This window comes from Haliaeetus albicilla, chromosome 7, assembly GCF_947461875.1.
Source record: "Haliaeetus albicilla chromosome 7, bHalAlb1.1, whole genome shotgun sequence".
Classification (NCBI taxonomy): Eukaryota; Metazoa; Chordata; class Aves; order Accipitriformes; family Accipitridae; genus Haliaeetus; species Haliaeetus albicilla.
The window spans coordinates 33,614,355-33,640,239 of record NC_091489.1 but is presented as its reverse complement, the minus strand read 5'-3'; the positions used below and the strand labels follow the sequence as shown (position 1 = coordinate 33,640,239).

The 25,885-nt window shown below is 41.6% G+C and overlaps 2 protein-coding genes across 4 annotated transcripts; both read right to left on the bottom strand.

Annotated features, from left to right (window-relative positions):
- Positions 1–2,742: 2,742 nt before the first annotated feature.
- Positions 2,743–14,341, bottom strand: FAM161A (FAM161 centrosomal protein A). 3 transcript variants are annotated; one of them, XM_069787607.1, is made up of 7 exons: positions 14,052–14,341; positions 12,415–12,662; positions 10,779–11,963; positions 10,224–10,391; positions 7,089–7,188; positions 5,908–6,062; positions 2,743–5,278 (listed from the first exon to the last, which is right to left on the bottom strand). In XM_069787607.1, the coding sequence occupies exons 1-7, from the start codon at positions 14,172–14,174 to the stop codon at positions 4,798–4,800; spliced, it is 2,460 nt and encodes an 819-aa protein (XP_069643708.1). In that variant the 5' UTR covers positions 14,175–14,341; the 3' UTR covers positions 2,743–4,797. The 3 variants fall into 3 exon arrangements, with proteins under 3 accessions (XP_069643708.1, XP_069643710.1, XP_069643709.1); XM_069787609.1 differs by having other exon boundaries at positions 12,415–12,691; positions 14,052–14,179; XM_069787608.1 differs by lacking the exon at positions 10,224–10,391 and having other exon boundaries at positions 14,052–14,339.
- Positions 14,342–16,282: 1,941 nt separating this feature from the next.
- CCT4 (chaperonin containing TCP1 subunit 4) lies at positions 16,283–24,305 on the bottom strand. Its single transcript, XM_069787606.1, has 14 exons — positions 24,050–24,305; positions 23,208–23,260; positions 22,870–22,959; positions 22,002–22,110; positions 20,598–20,740; positions 19,780–19,901; positions 19,559–19,691; positions 19,054–19,193; positions 18,657–18,753; positions 18,217–18,327; positions 17,827–17,957; positions 17,481–17,715; positions 16,858–16,971; positions 16,283–16,550 (listed from the first exon to the last, which is right to left on the bottom strand). The coding sequence occupies exons 1-14, from the start codon at positions 24,165–24,167 to the stop codon at positions 16,536–16,538; spliced, it is 1,611 nt and encodes a 536-aa protein (XP_069643707.1). The 5' UTR covers positions 24,168–24,305; the 3' UTR covers positions 16,283–16,535.
- Between the last annotated feature and the right edge of the window lie 1,580 nt (positions 24,306–25,885).

The window sequence follows — 25,885 nt, the reverse complement described above, 5'->3', positions numbered from 1 at the left end:
ATTGCACCCAGAAAAAGCATGATATCCAAAAATTCTGGTTTCTTACTTCAAAACATAGAAATATATATAATGATACAGATAAACATAGAGAGAGTTAGAAATATATATAAACAGGCTTTATGTACAACCTGTCAATATTAACACTGTATTCAGTGCAAGTTAGATGGGCATGGGTGCTGAACAGTCACATGGAGCACTGCATCTGGCGGTTACTTAATTTTTATTTCTCTATGGGCCTTGTACTTCTATTTGGTTTACTTGGCAGTGATACTCCTTTTCATGTGGAATTTCATGTGGAACTGCTAAAACCACATCATTTCTGATGTCTCTAAACTTCAGTAAATGCAGATGGCCTATTACAGTGTAGGTCCTGTGACCTTATGACCATTTTCAGCCTGAGCTCACCAGATATTAGAGCCTTTCTATAGCAACAACACTGCCTGCGAGCACTAAACTTCCAGAATCTGCTTCCCTTTCCTGGAATGTGTATCCCCTACAAATTATATACACTTGCAAGCCAGTGCCTTGCAGCCAAGCGATAATCCTGACCCTTCAGACTGCCAGTAATATCAACCTTCTCCAGCGTGGTGGATATGGCTACAGCTTATCTCAGTGGGAACCTGTGGCAGATGTGAGCAGATACACAGGGGGGAAGTTTAGTACAGAATTTCCAACCAAGGCTATTGCTCACATTCAGTACCATGACAATCACTTAGAAACCCAGAATGAGATCTGTAGTGTTTGTGGACTTACAAGTACCATTCTTCCAATCCTGCTGGAAATATTGTGCCTGGCATATCCTTTGATTCCATTGCCTTTTTTTATGATCACATTTTGTGGTTCGATATCCGTTGCTCAACAAGTAATCTGGGTCTCTCTCCTTACAGCTTCAGGCGATAAATTCCCATTAAAGAGATGTTATTCTTGCACTTTTTAAATTCATATTTAATAGTACAGTCTACATGCAAAGTTATCCTCCTCTTCCCATGTGGTATTTTTAATCCTTTTTTTTGGATACACCTTCCTCATTTTCTTTGCAAATTTTTGAACATGTTTCTACTTTTGTGCTTTTGCCATTAATTAAAATATTAAAGACAGAATATTCAATAACCTGTGAGAAACTTTTCTATTAATCTCATTCCTGCTAGGTAGCTTCCCTGAAAGCATAACTCATCATCATTTCTCCTTTAATGAGCTTCTTACCTTAAAATGCTTCTATTATATCATCTTTTGTGAATCAAATGACTTTTTTTTTTCCTCCATGTTAATCGCATCTAAATGTTTTGAGTTCTGACAAAGTACTACATACTCTATTCTCCTTTCCTATGGTACTAGTCTGCATCTTGGTAATTTACCAATATCTTTCACCTGGATTTGGATTTTCATGTTGAGGTTGTTGAGGTTATTGAGGTTTTTTCTTTAAATATAGTAATTTTCATTTCAGTGCCATCATCCTGTTAGTTTCTTCCTGCTTTGTCTACATTTTAAATCATCCTCCTGACAAAAAACCCACAAAAGTCAAATAATGACTTGGTTTTTAGGCCAGCCTATTGTTCATCTCATGACAGCATGGTGTCCATGCCTCTTATTCTTTGTTTGAAGAATTTTTCACTGCTGTACTTTGCTTCGTGAGGTTTAATTCATCCTGACCTGTCTCTCCCCATTTTTGTTCTGTCATCTGTGATTTTTCTTTGCTATTTATTTCATTTTTAATTCCTTATTGGAATGCTTATCTGTTTCTTGTTTGTAATGCAATTTTTGAACAGTTTTTTTGACTTAAATTTCATGGTTCTTCCACTTTGAAAATCTGTGCTGCTCAAAGTAATTTCCATAACTGGTTCCTTTAATATCTGAAAGTTTGATCTCTCGTATCTTTTCCAAATTAAAGAATCCTAGTATATATTGTCATATGAAAACCAAACTACCTTCTTGTCATATGAAAACCATTTTTTCTTTGATCATTCTTATTGCCTTCTTCCAGTTACATAATAAATCCCTTTTGAGATGGGAGGACCAGGACCGCATACAGTATTCAAGACGGAATTGGTTTTTTTTCAGTGCATAGTATTGTATAGTTTAGGAATATTTTTTACCTTCACATGCATTTATTTGCACTTATTAAAACTGAAGTATATCTGTTCTTCTTCTATCATTGTCACAAGATCCTTCAGCATGTTCTTCGCAGTTAGTTTCATTTTTTCACAGCACTGAATAACTCTATGACCTCAGCAAACTCTTTGCAATGGATACTACAGCTCTCTTCTGACTATGCTGAACAGTTTTAATCTCACCGAATGTCTGCCAATAACCACATTTACACTGTGAAAACTGATGTTTTCCTTCCTCAACTTTTAATTGATTACTAATTCATGAAGACTTTTCTTTTCCTACAATGAGGTTGGTTTCTTTAAGATCCTCTGATAACAAATTGTGTCAAATGCTTCCTGGAAATCTAGGTAAATCATATCAGTTGGATCCCCTTAGTCCACATGATTCTGCTTGGCTTTTTCAGAAATGCTAAAAAAGTTAAGGCCTAACCTCCAAAAGCTGTACTAACTCTTCCTTGTTATAATATATTTATTCGTGTTCATTAATTCTGTTCTGAGTACGGTTAATATAGTAAAAATTCAGTGAAAAACTTGATCTAAGTTATACGCAGGTCCTGAATGCCTTCTTCTAAAACCTTGAAAAAAAAGCATTGTTTTTGCTACTTCCTTCCAGTTCAATGGAGTTTTAGCAATATTTTTACTTTAATAGTTCAACAATTATTTATTTGTTCTTTTAGAACACTTAGTTGAGTGCTGTCAGATCTTAAAAAAGGATGTGAATTTTTTCTGATTTGAAACCTCTTCAAATAATCTTTAAGAAAAACATCATTTAGAGCTCCTCTGCCTTCTTTCAAAACAAATTTGATTTACTAAAGAGACAAATAACAGCAACACGTGACTATGAATTCAGTAACATTGTACAACTCTTCAGAATTATAGAATACTGACAAGTACAAGCAAACCAACCTTGAGTTTGTACTGTGAGGTTGTCGGGTATTACTGGAGATTGTAAACTGATTTTCCTTGTTAAGTAATGAATAGTACTTTCATTTATGACATATATACAATGGATATTTTATTTAAGTAAAAAAATAAGTTTCAAATTCATATCAGCTATGCTCACACTTAAAAAATAAATAAAAGTAATAATGATAAAAATCTTCCAAACATTGTTACAGTTTCTCAAAGTCAGGAGGAAGAAATAGTAACAGATTTAGTTCGTGCTCTTGCACGCGGCATGGAAGAAAATAATAAAAAAATAAAAATCCTTATTGTTAGTCACTGCAGACGCTTTTGCAAACCTGATAGTTTTAACAAATGCATTTACTATTCAATGAATATGTTTTGAGTACCTGTGCAATGTTGCATTGTACTGTCCAGACAAAGCTTGTTTGAAATCCTTGTTTGTGGTCTGTTATTATATGGATGCATTCTTTTACTTACTATCTCTCCTAACATTGCATACGACAGGTTAGCAAGAAAGCTTGTAATAGTAGGAGAAGGTACTACTGATATACAGAAGAAAAAAACCAAACAAACAAACCCAAACCTTCCATTTGCATTCTTTGTTGTGTAGTAGCAGAAGTCCTGAGTAGCAAGTGTGTACAAAAAGGTAGTAAAGCACTTCTTTCCATACTTTCATGCACCTAGAGTTGCTGGGCTACATTTTTATCTGATGTAGTAAGATTTTTGCTTTACAGTGTATGTTTACTGTCTCAATAAAGAAATTTGAAGATTAATGTCTGCATTTGTCACTATGTTAGGAAGAATGATTTTACATCACCACGGGATGAGCTCTTCAAAACAAAATGGAGACGAAAGAACAGTTTTAGGGCTTGGTTAGACAGTAATGCAAGATCTGCACTATGGAACATACTATTCTACTGACCTACTCTTCTACCTTACTTGTCTGTAAGCATTAAAAATCTCTGTGAAAGTTTAAGTGCCTGCTCTCAGTGTATCCTAGGCATTTTCTCCTCTGTAGGGAGAGCCTTCGGTGATGGCAATACTGTTAATATTTTAGCTGGACAAAGTAGTTGAGTTGATACAACAGCTTGTTTCCTCCAAAAGTAGTAATCTTTTCTGGCCCTGGCACTCATCTGACCCACCTCTGAGCCGATTCAGCTCACTTAAGTGGGCAGAAGATGGACTCCATGGGAAGAGGAGGGAGGAATTGAACAGATTAATTTGGCCATGTTGTCTAACTGCATAGCAAGTTGTCTTCCAAGCAGCTGCTCTGCTAAAAACAGTCAGAGGTCTTGCACAACAAACCCTGGTCTATTCACTGCTGTCCTAGAAGCTATCGCAGGAGGACACCCCAGAAGTACTGAAATGTTTGAGACTGGGAGGTGCTGATAATGGTAAATTACTACTCCAAAATTTCATCTGGCTTCGCTAGCCTGCAGAAAGAGCTGGACATGTTAAGACCTCAGTACTTACCAACACAGCATGCAAGACATTATTATTAAATAGTGGTTGCAATTCATTTTATGAACAGAGGTGCACTAATATCACCGAAGATTAGAATAAAGATTAATATAAAATTAAATTCTTGGTGGAAATTAGTAACTTGATCTTTCTTACTGGAAAACAGACAAAATTTCTGCGCTGGCAAGACTGTTAAGCTAAGCGGTTTAAATTGACAGAATTTTCTATCAGTAGCAAAGCACCAAGTTTTTCTTTGGTGTCCGTTTCACTGCCAGCAATGAAATAGGTTCCTGAGCCCCAGGCCATCCTGTCTGCCTTCCTTTCAGTCAGCTTCATCATCACTAGGTTTCTCTTCTGAATCATCATTTTCATATTCCTCATCCTCATATCTGAAGGCACCCTCAGCTTCAGGGTCAGACTGACCTTCCTCTTCACACTCATGGGACTGGCCTGACCGAGAGCTGGGTCTTGAGTGATCCTTCTCCTCCTCCTGGGAATGGCCAAGCGACAGGCCTGCCTTTGCTTCCTCTTCCTCCTCCTCCTCCTCCTCCTCTTCACGGTGCTGGTCAGGGGAGGGGCTGGACCCAGCCTCCCCTGAGTGGCAAGGTTGATGAGCATAAGGGCTGGCTCTTGCCTCTTCTTCATCCTCCAGCTCACTGTACTGGCCATCCTGGGTGGAGGTTTTGATGCCTTTCCTCTTCTCTCCCTCCTCCTCCTCCTCCTCCCAGGACTGCTCAGACCAAGGACTGCTGTCAGCTGCTTCCTCAAAGGATTCCCTTTCTTTCACTTTATCCTCGATGACTCTACAAAGACAATTTCTATGTGTGATTTTATTTTCAGGTAAGATGCTTTCTAGTAGGTTTTAAACTACCTTCAGGTAATCTAGGACAAACCTGGTAGACTTGGCTGGGGTGGAACTGGGGAAGGAAAAGGGAAGGGGGGACACTAGAGTCTCCTTTTATGCTAGAAAGTAACTCAACAGTATTGCTTATATATTTCAATTTTTTTCTTTCTGCTTCTTTTTAAATTGTAACACCTAATGGATATTGAAAATTATTTTTTATAAGGCTTATTTTAAAAATCAGTAAAGGTAATGCAGAATTAAGTGACTTACTAGCAACCTGCCAGAATTTTTGGTGAAAGGAACAAATAAAAAATGTTTTTCTTCATTTTTCTTTGACGTGAATTGCCTAACATATCCAGTGCTCTCCTCTGATTTATGAAATAATATTTAATTAAGGAAAAAAACATTAAAAATACATACTAATGCTAACATTAGTAAAGCTAACTACATAGTCAAATATTTACCTGGGAAATAGTACAAATAATTAAAAAACCCCACCAAAACCCCTAACCTTACACATCAAAAATTAGTTTCTAATTACTAGGTATGTAGTGGCAAAAAAAAAAAAAAGCCTTTAGAAATCTCTACCTTTCTCTGGCATTAGTGGAGTTATTAAAATCTTCAGCACTGGAGCATTGTAGCAATTTAGTTGTTTTTCCTTTCTTTGAAACAAACTCTGGGCAAATCCCCAGCGCTCTCAGTCTGCTAGAATAATGCTTTTCTGCAGCTATTCTGGCATTTTTCTGTAGGAAAATCACAATGGTTATTTGTCATCTAAATGCATTAAATGCCTGTCTTTTGATACTTTCATTTGTTTGTATTAATACTTTTTCATTAATTGCGCCTGACAAGTTGAATGATTATTCGCTGCAGGTAAGAATGGGAAAACAATACTTGAAAACTTTACCCTAGATATTCCTTTTCTGTACTAGTTTAAATCCAGTTTGCTCCCTGCGCCCACTGGCTAATGAAGAGCTATATATTTTGTATATAGCTATTGAGGGAGGAGGGGGAAGATGTGGACATGTAGAAAATCAGATGTAGTCTTTCTAGGGCTTCTCCCTTATCCCCTCTCCTCCTCCTCTGTCTTCCCTTTCTGGGAGCGGCTGCCCTAAAAAAGTAGTATCGATTCACCTTCTTACAGTGCTGTTTAACAAATTATACAGATGTGTATCTCTGCCTCTGAAACTGAGGGTGTAAATTCTGTTCCTCCATGTAATATCTGAGCAAGGAGGACTTGTCCTCCAATCTACACAGATGCTCCTGCCCCGCAGCGATGGCAGATGAGGAAACCCACACGGAGAGAAGGGACAAGGGAACCAGTGATCTACGACTTGCTGCCTCTCTGGGTCTGGAAAGAGGTCAGGGACCACACTACCAGCTGTACTGAAATGGACAGATAAAAATATACTGTACCTGAGCTTTACAGTAGACACTAAGAATACTTGAATTTTCTTACCACTTCTTTTCCAACTTAAACCTCTCATATTTTTTTGCTGTAATTTTTTGTTGTGTTTAGAATTACTCATGCTGTAACCGAATCAGACAACACGTTTACAACAGCCATCTCAGTTCCCTGTGCAAGCATGCCATGAATGCTTAGTCACATAAATTCGTAATATTTATATGGAGATGGGGCAACAGAGATTAAAACAGCCAAATACTGGTCTCAAAAGTCTTTTTCAGATATCTTCTAAAAATGTCTGACTACAAATGTCTTATGCAGTATTTGAAGAGAAGATTAAGAAGTAATACAGAAGTAAGACAACCTGAGTGACTCTTTCAAAAAGCAATGGCCTTTGTTTTACTCTTTCTTCCATTTCTTGTAACTCTTGCAAATACTCTTGCATTCTCTGCTTCTCATAATTCCTAAGGGAAATAGAGTACAAGGAAAATTATTATTAATTTATAATACAAGAAGTAATTTTCTACACCAGCTAAATTGCTCATAACAAACTAAATACTATACTTAAAGATACATAAAAGGTAAATTATTTTATGGTGGTTATAGGGTCTGAGGTGTATTGTCTCATTTTCACAGCAATTGCTTGCCTGTAAGTACTGAACAAAACTGTCTCTGAAGTAGTCACTTTGGATAAGCAGAGAGGGGTCCTGGCTAGCGAGGTTAAGTAGAGGTTATCTGAGTTTGGATTCTTAGGGGTTTTTTGGATACTTAGGGTTTTTTTTAAATTTGGATACTTGGGGTTTTTTTTAAATGCTGATTTAATACAGATATTCCAGTTGTTCTAAGCAAAATTAAACAGAATACACCATAGGAGATTAGTATAATTGAATAAAAATCAGTACTTCAAGGTAAAGTTTGATGATGAGAACCTTGCTACTTTACCAGTCTGTCTGACAAGAGGGGTGACCACATTCTGGATCACGGTGCACTTTTTTCCCTAGATGGTTTGTCAAGGGCCCAGTCAATAGAGCAGGATGATGAAACTGTTGATTCATCAACTGAAATGGTATCTCAGATCATGGCAAGCACTAGATAATCCAGGTAGCATGGGCTGTAATCCTCGGTGTGTGAACAAAGACACCTCTCTGTGATGCTGCCTCTGTACTGGGCCAGCTCTAGCATTACTAAGTCAGATACTTAAGGGCGAGCATGAGAGCTAGGGATCATTTTACACTTCTGTCTCCTCCTGCCTCTTTCCCTTACCATCCTCTGAATTTCTGCAATATGGCTGTGCATTAAGGCAAGTTATTCACCATTTTGAGGGAGTGAACTTAATTGTTGCTACTTGCTTGCTCTCTCGGGCAGCTTTCTACAAACCTAATTAGCTGTTAGAAGAGCACTTAAATTAATATACCTTATTACCCAGCCTATGCTGAAATAAGCATTATCAAGTTAAGCACTTGTACCAGCCTTAATGCATCAGCACTAGGGAAGTAATCTTGCTTTGTAATAGCATAATTTTATGCGCTGACAAGAATTAAGCATGAGTGTTTTACAATACTCCTGAAATCTGATTAAGCTAAATACTGTAATGTGAAGTTCACTGTTGAATGAACTCAAATCAAATCTGTAAACACACCCACTGTCTCTCTTAATTCTCCTCCCTGCTGCTGTAACTGAGATTGTTTTCTGCTTCTGTCCTACAGTCAGCAGATCATCTGCCCAAGGATACTTACATTATAAAGCTCCTGTTCTTAACAGTATTTGGTGGTTGTGTTAAAAAAGCAATTGTGCTTCAGCTCTGACTCCAGCAAAATAGTTAAAAGGGACTGCCCTCTTTGACCTGCATCTCTACCACCGCAGCTCTGCTCTCCGGGACCCTGTGTAAGCCCTGCTTCTCCTAGACTCCTGCTTCTTCCTACGTGTGCTTTGGCTTCAGCTGTCTTTGGGAGAGGTGGTGGGTGTGCGTAGATGTATGCTGGATAGTCACTGACCGCCCACATGGCCAAGCAAAATGCTTGTTGCAATGCTGCTTCTAGCATATCCCAGCTGAGCCACTGCACTTCATGCTTTCAGCATGGGAGAACGTATGTGCTTCAGTCTCTGCTGCATTTTCTCTTTCTGGTCACAGGGAAGCAACATTGGTGCTGAATAACCATTACAAAGTTTGCTGGTGGAACAACGTGCAGTATTGTCTTGCACGTGGTGCTGCACTATTTTAGCAAATTTGCTTGTAACAGCCCAGAGTTTAAAGTCTATTAAGAGTAAATCCACAGTTTTCTATTTTAGCTATAAAGAAAGAAGAGATCCATGCAAAGCAAAAAAAGAATGAGGAAACCTTATTAGTTACCTTTCAACTCAGCCATAAAGACAGCCCTAGCTTCCACCCTCATTTCAGAAAAATCTCTATCCTGGACCATATTCCAAACACCTTAAAGTTTAGTATGGTAATTTAAAAGTTGCTAGTCCAAGCTATGAATCTTGTAATCAGGCATATCTCATGATAGTTCACCCTTGTATTGTTTTGTTCTACTACTGTCAGTTACTGGCAATTTGCCTGGGTACTGGAAATTAGGATTCGTATTCACTGCCCAAGAATCCTGCCTGTGCATGAAGCAGCAGGGGCAGAGCAGTCAGTACCTCTCACCATCTCCACGTAACAGCACCATAAATGGACGATACTGCTGCAGTGCCATCATGCCAAGACAGATTATAAACCTCACTAAAGACTTATTCAAACAGGACTAATTTTTTTTTCCTAGGATTATAAAGAACAAGAAGCAGAAATGGTTAAATTAGCCACAAACACAAGGTCCAGCAGGAATTGTGGAGTCAGATTAGCATCAGAAAGCTGGAGCCATCTGGACTTCGAGCTTATAGCAGGCTCTGATGTTTTTCCATGTGTACCGCTTTCCTCAGTCATATAGAAACCATCTTTGAATTTGTATCTCTACTAAAGGTAACTTTGGATTCCATTCCTCCTAAGCACCAGCAGCTTCCTCGTTAGCTGCTGATACGTGTGCTTAGTTAAAATAATATTCCTGCTCTAATTTTCCCTCTTAAGTGGGGACCTGCTGGGACAAAGAATTGAATTGTGAAATGTTTACTACTGTAGGAGACAGCTAGCACCAAAGTTGTACCAACATCTTATCAATCCAGCAGTGCAAGGATATTCTGTAACTACACTATTCCTTTTCCTTTTGATTTTTTGAAACTTTTCCTCTTTAGTTGGTATGTCAATTGAGAAAACACAGGAGTCTCCTGTTAGCTAATCTATAATACTGTAAGGTGGAACTTACAGATTTAAATCATTAGAACAGGCAACAATTTCCCAGTTGAAACAGTAAACTTGGCCACCTTTTTTACTAGCTTCTGGTACAGTGTATAATTTACCAAATGTGTAATTATGTAAACTTAGACTATGCTATTTTTTACATTGTATGTTTAACATACAACGTAGAATGAGAGGTTCAGGATTCAGGGGAATGAAACAAAATACCTGAATGTTTTTAATTTGGATTTAGACATCTGAGCTAGGCTCTGATGTGGGTCATTGGCCTCAGCCCGAGCTGTTACAATTTTCTGGAGTTTTTTCGTTCTTTGTTTCTGCTTTGTTCTGTTCCTTTTTTGTTGTTCTTCCAGCTTTCTCTTTTCCTCAAGTGAATCCCTGGTGGAAAAATAAACTAAGGCTGAATTCATTTTAAGTCAAGAGCAAGACTTCAAAGGAAACTTTGGCAAAGGAGATTCAAAAGAGAAAAACAGGGTGGAAACAGGGTTGGCATAAGAGGACACAAGGTATGTGCCATTTTAAGGGATTCAGGCATATCCTGGGAAACGGCAGTCATTTGTCCCTTTCCTACGGACATTCTACGGTTTAACAATCATAAATACTAATTAAGTCCTATATTTAAATACTTTAAGTTTTACATTATAATTAAACCCTTATATTAATGCATTAAGTCATATATGGAAGAACTGACTACACAGTTAGAAATACAAAAGAGGTCTACTCTTAAAGTATATATAAAATGCAGAGCACCACTGAAGTAGTCACCTTAAGGCTTGTAGCCGCCGTCTTGTGGATTCTGTGATTCTTGGTGATTTAGATTCTCCAAATCCTGAGAGATGCGAATTTGCACTTGAATGTCTCATTTGAGGTTTATGTCTTGGAGAGGCATATGGCCAGCGTGTTTCTTTCAACTTTTCTTCATCCCCTTGAATGTCCTTCAAAATCTTCCCCTTGTTTGAGGGAATATATGGAGTACGAAGATCAAAAGGTTCACAGACTGTAAGGTGTTTCACTTGTTTTTGTTGCAGGAGCCGTTTCTGAAACTTCTGGTGTAGTAGTTCAAAATCTGGAACACTTGATTTGATCTTGGGTTTATGTTCTGTTTCCTGTGGTTCAATGCACTTGTGTTTCTTCTTTTTATTGGTATCTTTTAAAGCCAGTCTGCTGGTGGGTAGAGATGAATTACGTAGCAACTCTTCAGCTCTCATTCTGATCCTGATTTCTCTGCAGAGCTCTTCCTCCCTTAGCTTTTCGTTAACAGATGGACTATAAACACATTTAGGAACTGGTTTTGCTTTAAACAGGTTTGTTATCATTTCAGGTGCAGAAAGGTCTCTTAATTGCATTTTCCTAATTTCATTCCTTTGCTTCTCTCGTTCAAGGAATTTAAATGGCTTCTGAGAAGCCAAGAGCTTGAGTTTGCTTCTCTCTTTCACAGACCTCCTGCGTTCTTCGTTTCGTTGCAGGATTTCATGGTAGAGTGGAAGGAAAACAGCAGCAGGCACTGGATTGGCTCGGAATTTTTTCTGACACTCTGCTTCTTCCTCTAGTTGCTTCTTCAGTAAGTTGTTTTCCATTTCAATCTGTGACTTTGATTTGACATTCTGTTCTTTTTTTCTAGCTTCTCTGATAGTCATCTGGAAAGGCTTGGGCACAGTAACTTTTGGTGACCATGCTTTCTGTTTCTTCCGTATCATTCTGAAGGCTGGTGAGCTTGGTAAGCTGCGTTTGGTGTGAGAGATGTAGTCTTCCACAGAGAACCCGTCCCACATTTTTTCGATCCGTTGCTTAGCAAATGCAGATGATCCAGTTTCACTACCATTTTCTTCAAATGCTAATTCTCTGTCAGACCTATCAGATATACTTGAGCCTAAGGGATCACTTAAGTCAGAGTCTGAAAAGGATTTGTGTAAATTTAGAGGCTGATATGAGCTCTTCTCCCAAGTTGGCCTTTAAAAAAAGGAAAAAAAAAGTTGGTTTGGGTCCAGTCCAACATGGATGCAAAGCCAGTAACTTCCACTTTAAGGTATCATCATTGGAAACAAAAATGAACAGCACTGGCAGGGAAGAGGAGAAGGGAAAAGAGAAGCACACTGAGCACTCACACCAGATCATAGTTTTAAGTAGGTGCCAATCCTGAACAAGTCAGTACTTCTTAAAGAAAGGCACCATGCTTTACTAAACCTGTTGCCCAGTCTCTGCTGTGCACACGCTTGTAAATCTCACAGTCTGTTAGCAAGGTGAATAAGCATTTTTGTTATTAAAACTAACTTTTCTGTGATTATCTGCTTATAGGAAATGGGGAGAGTAACACTTTCCAGTCCCAGAAAAAAACCTGCTGTTTTACAGATGTCTGCAAAGCATTTGAGAATCTTCAGATAAAAGGTACCACCAAACTTACCTACAACACACGTTAAAAGCAGCACTTTTCTTGTCCAAGGGCTGTACTCCTTTTAAATACAGTTTATTCCGATACATGCTTTCTAATTTTGCCATGGTCTCCAAGTGGGCATTCTTCAATTCTTCTAACTTCAAGTAATATTCTTGATTTGAATTGCACATTTTGGAAAAGTCTATCCACTTGTCACAGTCCCTATTTAGAGAGAGTGTCTGCTCTCTGTCAGTATTGGAATCCAAATCAAAACCATCCTAGAAGAGATGTTTGTAAAGCTTTCTGACTGTTAAAAGAAAGGGGAACAAGGTTCTTAATATTGCTTTATCCTAATTAAGTCTAATGAACGATACAGTAACACCAAACAGAGGTACCTGTATACAAATGTTAGTGCAGTTACATGGAATAATCTTATTGCATAATGATTTATATCCTAAGGGTCCTATTTAAAGCATGTGAAGTTCCTAAGTCTGTCCCTGTAATCAATACATTTATACCAGGAAATATGATCAAAAGGACTTATCAAAAGAAAACAGTTTAACTATTTTGTAAAGTGTAATTTTTCCTTGATTACCATGCAGCTTTAAAAAAGCCTTTCTTTAAAAGCAAACACAAGCACAACAGAACCTTCTCTGCCTCCCATTTCCGTAAGCATTCTAAAAATAAATCATTAGATATGTTGTGTAAAAATGTTTATTCCCATTTCCATAGCTTACTGTGAAGTGACAGGAATTCTGCACAGCTTATAGTTCCAATACTGTCTGGCAGCTTGCAGCTGTGTGCAGGTAAGCACATTCTTTAAATGTTTTAAAGCTTACACAAGTTAGAGAAGTTACTAAAACCAGGTCAGTCGGCATTACAAAGGCTTCCTTTACGTTATTTTAACCACCACGTTTTAAAAAATTACAGGACCCTTTCTTTATCCAAAAATTAGAATAATACTTTTCCACACAGAGGCATTTTAATAAGCTCTGACATTCCAACAAAAAGTTGTGTTCATGTTTTTGTCAGCTTTTCACTGCAAAGATCTGTAACTCGTTTTTTGCGTAGCATAGTGACCTAATGCAACATGAATTACATGAGCAAAGAAGCAAACTTAAAACGCTGCTACGGGACGCCCAGCGAAAGGCACCATCCACCTCCTGAACCTGCCGCTTCTGACATTGTGCATAGCCCTCCCGCTTTCCGTTCTCGATCCGCAGAACGATCCGGGCCTCTTCCCTGGGCTCGGGCATCGCCAGTTCTTACAGTCGCGCTTCGACGCCCGGGGCGTACAGCTCATGAAGAGGCCGCTGGCGCCCGGGCGCGGCAGCAGGACCCTCTGTCAGCTTCCGCCCCGTCTGCGCGTGTGCGCGCTTGGGCCGCGGGTCACTGCCGAGAGGGGCGAAAACCTGCCGGCACAAGGCTGCTTCGGCTCCCGGGGCAGCCGGCGAGCGGAGGCCCGCCTCTCCAGGGCGGGTTTGCGGGGCAAGGGCACGCGGCCTGCGGAGCCGGTACGGCCGGGTTAAGGCCAGCCCGTCCCCCAGCCTCAGGCCTCCCGCCCGTCCCCCCCGCTCGCCTGACGACCGGCCAAGGGCGCTTCCCGCTTCCTACCCGCCCCCAGGCCGGCGCGGCGGCCCGGCAGACCCCCGCGGCCCCGGCGGTACCTGCGCGGCGGCGGCGGGCGGCGGCCCCCGCTCGTACAGCGCGGCGGGCGCCCGGGTGCGCGGGTCGAGCGGGGTGCGGAGGCAGGAGGCGGCCAGCAGCGCCGCGCGGTGAGCCGCCTCCATGGCGGCCGCTCCGCCCCGCCGGCGCGCAGGGAAGCCCCGGAGGGAGGGCGGGAGGGCCGGGGGAGGCTCCCGCTCCGCCTCCGCCGGGCGGAAGAGGAGCGCTTTATCCGCCGCGGGGGCGGAGGGCCCCGGCCGGTTCCGCTCAGGGCTCCGCCGGCCCTGGGCCGGGAAGGGGCTGCTGCGCCCGCCAGAGCCCGTTGGAGAGGCGGCAGCGGCCGGCGGCCAAGGCGAGCCTTCTGCCAGGCGGGCACCCTCCGCTCCGGGTGCGGGACAGGCGCCGCCCCGTCCTCCTCGAGCGCCTGCGAGGAGGAGGAGGAGGAAGAGGAGGAGGAGGAGAGGGCGGCTGGAGTCCGTCACCCGTCGGAGTCCGTCACGTCACCCGGCCGCGTCCGCAACCCTTGCTCGCTGCTGTGCTCCTCCGCGTGCTGGCCGCACCCATCTTTAGGTACCTTTCTGCAGGATTTCACTCGGAACTCCTAACTCTCTCCTTGACAAGCCCACGGTTTTTTACCCCCTCAGGTTAGCAGAGAATCTTCTCGCGTCTTAAAGTTTGCACTTCAGATAAGCAATTAAGGCATAAGGGTAAACCAGGGTCAGCAGGAATATTCTTCCACCTCTGCAGAGAGGCATTAACGATTGATGGACCTATTCATTGTAGTGAAATTACAAATACCTTTTATGCAAAGAAACGGATGGAAAGATTCTCTTGACAAGACTTAGAACGTTTGTGATGGTGGGGAAGGAAAGCTTTACTCAAAGGTAATACCTTAACTAAAAGAGAGCATTGCTGGATGTAGTCCTCTGGGGTAAGGCATCACTTGTAAACAGCCAAGAAACAATTAATGCAGAACATTAACGCCTAAATCGTTTGTCTAATTTATTTTACTATTTGAATTATTCTGAATGTTCTACTTAAACAGCTGTCATAGGAAAGTATTTCAATAGCTGGTCGACAAAGTGGTGGGAGTTTACACAAAAGCTACAGATCCGACCAACAGTAAATAGAAATGCAAGTTACAGGGTCATGAAAAAAACACTCTCCTTTAAATATGAAGAGGAATCTGGTCATCTTACTATAGCAGTAATGAAGATGAACAGGTTAATTCAAAATTTCAGGCTAAGAATTAGAAGTTGAAAAGTGTTTTATTCTAACTACAAAATGTAACATTAAGAACATATCAAATGAACTCTACACTGAATGAATCCTGAGGCAGCCGGGATTTTCCTGGTAGCTGAGATCCCCTGCATTACAGCTCACCCCAACAACGTGGGTCCAGCTGATGCACTACAATGCTGTGACACAAACATGGGGTACCCATTTCCTTCAGGTGTAGGTAGATGTTAATGTCCTGTGACTTGTTTTAAAGAAATGTAATATGCATTATTTTAAAATAGTATACTTTTTGACTTCTCAGCCAGTTTTGAGAAAACCAACTCATTGGGGGTGGGAGTGTGTGTGTGTGGTCTGTGTTTGTGCATTACTTAAGCTGTCCAAGACTTCCACTGCGGGGGTTTTCCTGAACAAAACTGGGAGTTCACCACCACCACAATGGAAGCGACCAAAAGAACAGCTGAAACTGCTTCAGAGAGATGCACCTGTTATCCAAAACTGATTTTAAATAAATCCCTTATTAATTATAAATAAGCCTAGTTATAGTAATATTATCTTTGCCTTTTTAGAACTAGGTTTAGTTTTGACACTTGCACTTCACTGCTGGATGAAATACAAAAAGCTGCACGTACAGACTGCCCTTTGTAACACTCTGGATCGTGTGATGGCATCAGAAATCACTACGGACGTCAGGAGGCAAAACAGAGCAAGGAGCATGAGACAGGATTCTTAAGTACTATCACTGCAAAGATATTCCTTCACCCTAGCCAGTCATAGTTAAGGGAAATAATACTACTCCATTATGGAAAACATTTAGAGAAGCAGCTCTAAGCTAGCATGTTAACTAGAGTGGAAATTAAAGGGTGTTTTTAGAATATATATCAAGAGCTAATGACTTGCAGTTAAACTTTTCAGAGCTAAGTAGGAGCATGTAGCACAGAAAAGCAAATGTAACAAGAAGTTTACCTTATTTCTACCAAAACTATAAAGCAAAGACTCAGGTAGACTACTGCATGTTTATTGATAAACAGCATTTCCTTTTTGAAAACAGGTTGGGTTTTTTTGTTGTTGTTGTTGGTTTTTTTGGGTTGTTGTTGTTTTTGTTTTTGTTTTTTTAATTAACCCGATAAAAGTACATAAGCCTTTGTGGACTTTTAAGACAATTCACACAGGCGCTTTTGGTGAGGAAACCATATTCCAGACTACCGGGAAGGAGCTCTAGGGCACAGTCCCCACTTTCTTCATTCAGTTTACCGGGTGTTCACCTGCAAGGAAGAGTTCACACGATCAGGCACAGGAAGTCCTCAGGACACCCAACAATTACCTCTCTTCTGCTTAAAGATCCTGGTTTTTTAGTCACTTTCTTAACTCCTTACTTTAAGGTACAGTATTTGTAACACATTTAATTTTGTTCCAATTGCCATTATTAGGCGGCCAAATGGTCTAAGTAGCATGTAAACTGAGAATACTACACGATAATTGTATTTTGAAGCACAGCAAATTACATGACAGTAACTATCCTGGTGCTTGTGAAAAAAAGATTAAACAAAACATGATGCAAACATTACTCACCACATCATCAATCTTAAGAATACTGCGCACAGTTTCTGTTGCAAGAGTCAATGCGCTCAAAGACACTAGCAGTGGCTGGACAACCAATTCCTCCAAGATGTTGGAAATGCCACCCTGTGAGAACAAGTAGCTTTTATTTTGTGTAGGTTAGACTACAAGAATCCTGAGCACAGTCAACTCTAAATTTGACTATCAAAGGACTTGTACTCTTCCATCCTCAACAGGAATATTACAGTATGCATCTTCTCCCCCCAAGTGCTTGACATACCCAGTCAAAATTAGCCAAGATAAAGGTAGTTATGCCAGCTTAAACATGGTGACAATTTTAAAGAAGCTAGCCCACTGTGCTGCTCGTAACACACGTGCACCTTCCACTGCAGATAATACTGATGGGTATACTATGTGGGTATGGCATGTAAGTACCTGCTATTATCAATACTCAGGATAAGCTGTTAAAGCCCCAGAGATCAAGGTATAATCTACCTCAACTCTTAATTTTACGGAGAATACCATTATGAGACAAACTTGCCCTCTCCTCAGTTTAGTTCTGATGCTATGCATTTTCCTTTCAATGCCCAAGTTTTGGGTTTTTTTTAAGCTATGCATACACAATCACTTGTTACCTTTCTGACATTAATGCCAGCTGTTTTCTCCCCTTGAGCGTGTCTGTTTCTCAGCTCTGTTACCGTTGAAATAGGATTGAGACCTGCATTTTCAGCCAGTGTAGATGGTATGACTTCCAGGGCATCACCATACGCACGGACGCAATACGAGTCCATACCCCTCAAAGTGCGAGCATACTCGTTCAAGCGCAGTGCCAACTCTATCTCTGGTGCTCCACCTCCTGCAATTAAAGCTCTGAGGACAGAAATTAAAAATAAAAACTCATTTTATGTAAGTAAGTTCATAAATGGTTAGCTTTCTATATTATTAATACACTAAATTACTCTAACCAAACTGAGACATTACCTTTTCTTAACTAAGCATCTTATGACACACAGGGCATCGTGAATTGAACGCTCAGCCTCTTCTAGAACAAGTTTGTTGGATCCACGTACCACAATGGTTACAGTTTTCCCAGGGTTTGTGCAGCCTGTAATCTAAAACATAAAACCAAATACTAAGACTGAAAAAAAACATCCTGGACAAAAAGAGACTTCAGTTGGTATCTGCAAGTTCTAGACCAGTACTGATATCTGGCTAAGCAAAACCACTACACTTCCCAGGTTGGTGGCTACTCGGGGATTAGAAGTAGGTACTTAAATGTAGTAACTTCAGTAGTAAAACACATTGAAGTTAGTTGTTATTAAAATAATTGGCAGATGTTAAGTAGGTATTAACATTTTGTTGCTCGCTCACCTTTATTAGTTTCCCAGAACCGTTCAAGTTGACCTCCTCTGCCAGCTCAGCAGACCCCAGCATGTCAGGAGTAAACTGGTCAATATGAGCAACGGGCTTAGTTCCAATTGTCTGAAAAAATAATGGGGGGTAAAAAAAAAGAAATAAAAAAAAAAGTCCTGAACTGCAGAGTCAGCAAGTATAATGCATAACATTCTTCTGCATATGACACTAAAATGCAGTTAGGACTATGGCTTTTACATCTGTCCCCAATCTTTCTAGAAACGTGACTGCTCAACAGAACAGGAATGTTTTTTAGGAAATGTCTGCTCTTACATTCTAGTCAGGACATGAAACTTGTGAAAGAGTCATAATAAACTGACACTGGCTGGGTACTTAGTTTTGGGGTAGACTTTAAACACCGCTGCTACTTTAACAGCCATTTATAGAACTCACTTTACCTTACATATAAACTCAATGTCATCTCTTTCAATGTCTTTAACCACCATGATCTTCATTTTGTTCAGAAAATGGAGGGCTAGGTCACTAAGAGCGTCCCTAAAACCAAGAGGGAAGTAGTTAGTCCACAGTGCTGTTTTAGTAACCAGGCCATACTAGCCAGTCGCATGCTTCTTACTAGCAGTGCTGAAATTCTTCAGACAACAAAGTAGGGATGTCATTAAACTCAAAATACAGACAATACTAGTACTTTCTAAAGGTATGGTTGCTACTACAGCCAGTCTGACACTCTGCCAAGTGTGACTGTTAGTATTTGGCTTCAATTTTCCAGGTATTCCAAAAAATTCCAATTGTTCCCCCAAACACACACAGTAAGCCAGTAAATCAGAATTAACATACCGCAGAATAGACTTCTGAATCAGCAGCACATTGCATCCAGCCTTCTTAATTTGCTTAACTAAATTTAGAATATAGGCTCTCTCTTCACGCAGTACTCTGTCCATTTGAGCATAATCAGAAACAACTATTTGGTTGTCCATCTATTAAAAAAAAAAAAAGCAACTATTATGAACAACTACTGACTTAAAAAAAGCAAGTGTCAAGATGTTCCACATTCTTTAACTTAGGAGCCTGCGATTCAAAGCAAACAAGCATGATAGTAAAATATGTCTTATTAGAGATTGTTTACATGATGAGAAGTACTGAACTTTTGAACTATTTTCTTTCTTATGTCAACTATAAGTCCTCTAAGAGTTATGAATATCCATGCATTACCCAGCAGACCTTCACTATAGCTGTGGAATACAGCTGACATCACAACATCTTAAAAAAATGTGTTATCATTACATTTGCATCTCCCAAGTACTAGAGCAAAAGGTTGTGCTCTAGTCATAGTTTAACTTACATCTGTCTTTGGAGCAGACAAGCAGAACTGAATGAGGCCAATTTTGGCTTTTTCCACTCTAGTTACACCAGTATTTGCCACCTTCTGAGTCAGCACTAGGCCTTCAACCAGTTCACAATCATCAATTGTGCCTCTGGAAACAAAAACAATCCATGACTCTAGCACTTTGGGAAGCTGATTTCACATAGACAAAATTTGTCTAGTTACAAATTGTTTCTTACCCCAACTTCTTAACAATTTTAATATCTCTGAGGTCCACGCTACTAGCTGTAGTGGGGTCAATCACCTTCATCACTGCGTCTACACTCATTGGAGAAAGTAAACTAGAATACTGACACACAACCTAAAAGATTTAGTAGTAAAGAAAAAAAAATGGTGAGAGATTTAACACTGATAAACAGTAATTTCAAAATAATAACATCATTGTATGTCAGTGTTTGACTCCTGAATTTTGAAACAAAGCTCGTTTTCCCTTCCTGTCCATCAGCCAGTTGCCTTAATATGGCATCTTCTTAAGGGCTACTCCATTTAAAGGAAACAGCAGCTACGTTGGTGGGAAAACCTATGCTTAGGGACTTAAGGAAGAAACCTGAATTTCTTTCCTAGACTCTTAAAGTAAGAATTTTGAGAGCTTCACAGATTATTCTGCTGGAAGGGAAACTAGCACACTTCTCCAGATTTCAATGCTGTTTTAGGAGTTCCTGCCACACGAACAAGAACTGCCTACACAAAAACTTGGCAAAAGCTCTCAGTATCCCACCTCACTCTTCTGCTGCTGTTTTCAGTTGAAGCTTGTTTATTTTACACTTACAACTAACACCCGAGATCACCAAGTATTTCAAACTGAAATTCAGTTTGAGTGCTTCAATTTACTCTTAATCAACCATGGCTTTCTGAAAAGTCTGTCTAAGAGAAGGTAACCAATGTCGGAAAACCAATTAGATTTGTGATATGCAGGGTAAGTGAACAGTAGGATCAGCTGGGAAAAGCTGAAAGGCTCAGCTAGTCTGGAGGTACAAAGTTGAAGTATCAGTCATACCTTTGAATTCAGCGAAGTAGTTGCACTATTCAGCAAGGTTTCTCTGTCACTCAGTTCCACTGGCTGCGCCATGTTGGTCAATACTTCAATACCTTTATCCAAAGCTTTCTGGAATGACTCTGAAATTATGGTAGGGTGGATTCCTGTGGATAGTATAAAAAGGTTGTTAGACAGTCATGCTTTCAAACTAATGGGTTTTTTTTGTTTTCTCCTCATCCTCTCTTTCCATTTTAAAATTAGCGAGACTCTCATGTCAGAATAAATTGAAGACATTTTAGCAAAATGTGTTCTTCATGAGTAGATGACCTCCCTTATTACTTTCTATTGTTAAAGCTGAGGAAAAAGCTATAAAGTTCCCAATAATTTGTCCTCACAGACAAGTACAGCACATTTCCCTGCAATGTCTGACATCCCAGAAACATACCTTCTTTTGAGAAGACAAAGGTTTTGTTTGCCCTTGGCATTCTTAAAGCTGCCGCTGTTGAGGTTAATACCTGTGAGGAGCCCAATAGTAATTTTATTTCAGATTTTCAAAGACTGTTTTCCCACAGCTGTGTATGCAGTTCCTCGATTTCTCTGGAGCGTGCGATATACCCTGTATCTTTTCAAAACAGGCAGCTTCTAACTGCCTCTTATGGTAGAGGATGCCAGGCTGCTGGTCCAGCAGTACCACCAGTACCAGGAGAGGAGGTAAACAGAAGCTAACTGTTGGTAGGGGCCAGAAAGAGGACAACAAGCAAAATGGTGTGTATTGAGAGGAGGCAAGTTTAAGTAAATCACTATGAAGTCCAGATTTGAGACAGAAAAGAACTCTGCAGGTTCAGTCATTCTTGCTCTATCTCCAGTGCACACAGAAGCCTAATTGTTATCTTGTTGGACAGCTAAAAAAGCTGCTGAACTGTACGGAAGCAGACTACAAGAGAACATCCTGAGCTAACTGAACAGAACCTACACAAACTATTGCATTCTGTAATTCATGTCTTTTCCTGACCAGACTTTCTCAAGGTCCCTCTATTGTAAGTGATGGGAGGTGATAAATTTGCTGAGTATATAAAAAAAAAAAGGTAGAATCACTGGTCCCAAATTTCATTTATACTTTCTTACGCTTTCTCTGTCCATGCAACAAGTACAAGTATAATTGAGGTGAGTTTTTACAAGGCAACATTAATCACATCCCCTAGGCACTATTTTCCTGTTTCAACAGTAACGCATTCAACTAAAAATAAAAAGCTGAACAGATTTTTAACTGAAAGTGGGACACAAGTGAAACCTGAATGTGAAGACTCCAGTCATCTTTCATGTTTAAACTGGAAATGGCTACTTTAAGCTTCATTATACATGTGGAAGCAGATAGAGGACTTACCTACCTCCAGTCATGCTTTTATATTAAATGTATGTATTTACCTTTCTGAAGAAGTCTGGAACAGGCATCCAAAAGAGCTCCAGCAATGACAACAACAGATGTAGTGCCATCACCAGCTTCAATATCTTGTGCTTTTGACAGCTCGACCAACTAAATGACAAATTATGGCAAAAGTTTACATTTAATGCTACTTAATTGCAAACACTGACAATTGAAAAAAAATATATATATTCAAGAATGCAGCACTACTGAAATCAACCTTAGTATCAGGACTAATCATGCCTTTTCTAATTTGAAGTTGGTACCTTTTGCCCTTTGCTTTCCATACTTGTACATCTATTCGGTGAAGAACAACTCCTGTAAAACAGATTCCTTACAGAAGCAGAGAAGCTTTTCTCCCAAGCTTAAAACTGGTCACACCTATCTAATGGGTCTACCTTTTCCTCTCCTGTAGGTGGGTCACAGGAAGCTCGTTTCCATCTCCAACCACAATCAAACTAAGAAGTCTACATTTAACTTCTCAAAAGACCAGACTACTGCATCCTCAGACCACCTGACCATAACGTAACTCATTCTCTTCTTTCATTCTCTTCGGTCCTAGTGATTTGGGACATCACTGACTTTTCTTTTTTAAATGACAGAAGGTTTGGGCTAGATTCCTTTATGTCTTAACACACGTCCCGAGGGATTATGCATAAGGAATACCGGATAAGAACTAAGGACCTGGAACTCTCCAGCACATCTTACAATCAAAGTAAATGTTCCTGGAGCATGCTGCACAAAATTTCTTGCTCTATCACTAGTGGGTAAGGCTCCTCAAAGCCACGTGAAATGTTACTATGTTTTTTGGTCCCAGAAATTAAGCTCTAACACATACCATTGTCTGAGCAATGGAAAAAAACCACTTACCATTTTGGCTGCAGGGTGCAGAACCTGCATTTGTTTCAGAATAGTAGCACCATCATTAGTGATTGTCACATCTCCTTTAGCATCCTGAATCTGAGAAGGAAGAGGAGAAACGTAGTTCTGGTCAGTAACTACAAATCTTTAATTTGATGCTCTATATAAAATATTTCTCCTGACATTATTTCTCAAACCAAGATGTGCATTTAGTTCATACTTTCCCTTAAATAAATGAAACTTGGAAAAGAAGTTCAAGGCAAAAGATGACATCCTATACAAAGCATGTGGGCTTCACAGTATCTCCAGTAAGCTTAATGTTTTCAAAATTTAAGTGTAAAGATTACCATTTTATCCATTCCCTTTGGTCCAAGGCTTGTTCTAATTGCATCGGCAACAGCTAGGAAGACAAAAAAAACCAAACATTTGCAGGTTGATCTAAGAACTATAAGCACTCACTCCACCATTCTAAACGTTTCTTCTGAAAAGAAAACGTCTCCTAGTATTAAGCAGTTCCCGGTTATTGTGCCAGCACTAAATCAGCCTTAATAGCAGAACGATATAAAACGTTGCAATCTCAGGACAGATTTCCACAGCTCTTTTTTTTTTTTTTTCCCCAAACAATTAACACCCCATCACTCGATTACAGCCATTTTAAAATCGAGAAATAACGTGGACATACTATACGCCAAGTAATCGGACCGAGGCTTGTGTCAAATGCCAAATATAGCATCCCCCAGCACGCACTGGCCCCAGCCCTGGCAGTTTCCTGCCATTAAAAATCCCAAGACCACCTCCTGCCAATACAATGCCGAGCTCCCATCGCAGGGGGAGACAACGGGAACGGCTGCACCCCAGCCGAGATCCCAGACCAGGGCGAGACACCGCTCAGCTGTCAACCCGAAACGCGTCGCCCGCCCCTTCCCCCCCGAATCGGTGCACAGGAAAGCCCGAATCTCCCCCGGGGCGCGGGGCCGCCTCACAGAGGGGGAAGCAGCGAACCCTCGCCGCCCTCTTCCCCTCCAGCCGCCCGGCTCGGGGCGGGAAGAGGCGCCGCTCCTCCAGGGCTGCCGGTGGGCCCAGCCCGGCCCGGCCCGGCCCGCCGCGGCGAGGCGGGAGGCCGGTGGCCGCCTCCCCTCAGCACAAAGGAGGCGGGTAGCCGCCGCCCGCCCGCCGCGCCTCACCTCACCTTTGCCGGCGGAGATGTTGCTGAAGCGGATCTGGGAGGGTTTATCCCGGTCCTGGTAGGTGCCCTTGGCCCGGTTCCCCGCTCCGCCGTGGGCTTTGGCCCCCGTGTTCTCCGGCATCGTCGCCCGCCGCCGATGGACGCGGATGGGACCCGCGGTAACGGCCGCCCGGCCGGGAACCTTCCAGAAGGCACCGCCGCTCCCCCACCGCCACCAGCAGGACGCGCCCGGGCCCTTCCGGCCGGCGCCAGGCGTGGCGTCAGGCGCGGGGAGGGCTGCCCGCCGCGCGCCTGCGCCCCGCTTTACCGGCGAACGGCGCGGACGCCTAAAAGCGCCCGCGGCCGCTTCTAGAAGGAGCCGCGCGAGGTCCTCTGGAGGTTTCCCGCCCGAGCGGGGCGGACAGGCGGGGCGGGGCTCCCGGGGCGGTGCCAGTGCGCCCGGGAGCCCCGCCCCGCCTCTGAGGGGTGGAGGGGCGGGGCCGGGGTGAACGTTATGGGGGCTGCCGGGTGTCCCTCAGCCCGGGCGGCCTCCCCTCCACCTGCCCCTCAGGGGGAGCCGGGCCCAGAGGCGCTGGCTCTGGAGAGCGGAGGGGTACGTGGGTTTCCGCGTCTGTGAAGCGGCTGGTGGAAGGGGCTGGCTGGAAGGGCGGGCTCTCTGAGGGAAGGTGTTTCCCGAGGACGTCTGACGTTTTGAGGAGAGATAACTTCGCTTTGCGTTATGGCCATGAAATCACAGGGTTGGTCTTACCCGTCACTGCATGACCTGTGTGAAATTCAGCTGCACGGCTATGTTGGAAACGTTTTCTCTGACAGGCGGCTGTTACAAAGCAATTAACTTCAGTAGCACATAAAGCACTAGCGGTGGATGGGACCGTAGCTGTGACTTGTCCTTTCTGGTCTGACCCAGGGCTAGGCAGGCCCCGTCTTTTGCCTTTATTTGTCCTGGTGGGGCTTCTTCCAGTTTTTTCTCTGCTAGGGCCAAGACCTGCAGCACCATCCCAGCTGTTCTGGTAGGTTTTGAGCACCTGTGTTCCTCTGTTCTGCAGAACCTGTTACCAAAAAGGGATTTTAAGCAGCAGCTTTATTGCCAAGTGAAGTTAGACACGCTTGAATTACAGGACAAGAACAGAAACGTATATTTTCTTGTAACACCCTGATCTTCCCATGTGTCTAAGGGACTTTTACCTCAGCCTGTATTGCCATTGTAAAAAGGTAGGCTTTATTATCAATAAAAATAATGCTAGAGTTGAAAGATAGCTTATGCCCTTAGGATGATCTTGCCTCAACTACTGTATTGATATAAGAAGCTTCTGTACGCTTGTCTTTTTGGGGGATATCTGAATAGCTGTTTGTTATTTTCTTCACCTTGAACAGAATACAAACATAAGATGGCTTAGATGCAAAGCACATACTTGAATCCATGAAGTGGATTAATTTTGTACTGTGTTCAAAGTAAGACACAAAGTAACACAGCAGCTCAAAAGAGCTCTGACTGAAAGAAAAATGCCCAACCACTATCTAAACCATATAATTTTTATGATGCGTCTCTTTCTGACTGGATGTGAAAACTCAGGATTTATAATATGACAGTGCCAATAAAGTGCTCCCATGTAGAGACAGTTATACAAGAAATGCGTCCCTGCACTAGTAAGATGCTGCTGATGTAAGACAGCGCGTTCTAAAAAACAGGCAAACGATGTGAGCTCTTGAGCTTGTTTTCAGTTTCCAAGTATCTGCATCTATATCGGGAGCTCATTGCAAGTGAAACGTGTCCTCAAGGTGAGCAATTTTCTAATGCCAGCAACAGCTTTGTATGGTGATACATAAAAAACAAGTATT

What these genes read in the sequence shown, in the direction of transcription:
- FAM161A (XM_069787607.1), bottom strand. Translation starts at nt 14,174, where the DNA reads ATGGAGGCGGCTCACCGCGCGGCGCTGCTGGCCGCCTCCTGCCTCCGC. An exon ending in CGCCCGCCGCCGCCGCGCAG is followed by an intron (nt 12,663 to 14,051) that starts GTACCGCCGGGG and finishes CATCTCTTCTAG; the next exon opens with GATGGTTTTGATTTGGATTC. An exon ending in CGGCGGCTACAAGCCTTAAG is followed by an intron (nt 10,392 to 10,778) that starts GTGACTACTTCA and finishes TTTTTCCACCAG; the next exon opens with GGATTCACTTGAGGAAAAGA.
- CCT4 (XM_069787606.1), bottom strand. Translation starts at nt 24,167, where the DNA reads ATGCCGGAGAACACGGGGGCCAAAGCCCACGGCGGAGCGGGGAACCGG. An exon ending in TGCACCCTGCAGCCAAAATG is followed by an intron (nt 22,111 to 22,869) that starts GTAAGTGGTTTT and finishes TTTGTCATTTAG; the next exon opens with TTGGTCGAGCTGTCAAAAGC. An exon ending in ACATTGAGTTTATATGTAAG is followed by an intron (nt 18,328 to 18,656) that starts GTAAAGTGAGTT and finishes TTATTTTTTCAG; the next exon opens with ACAATTGGAACTAAGCCCGT.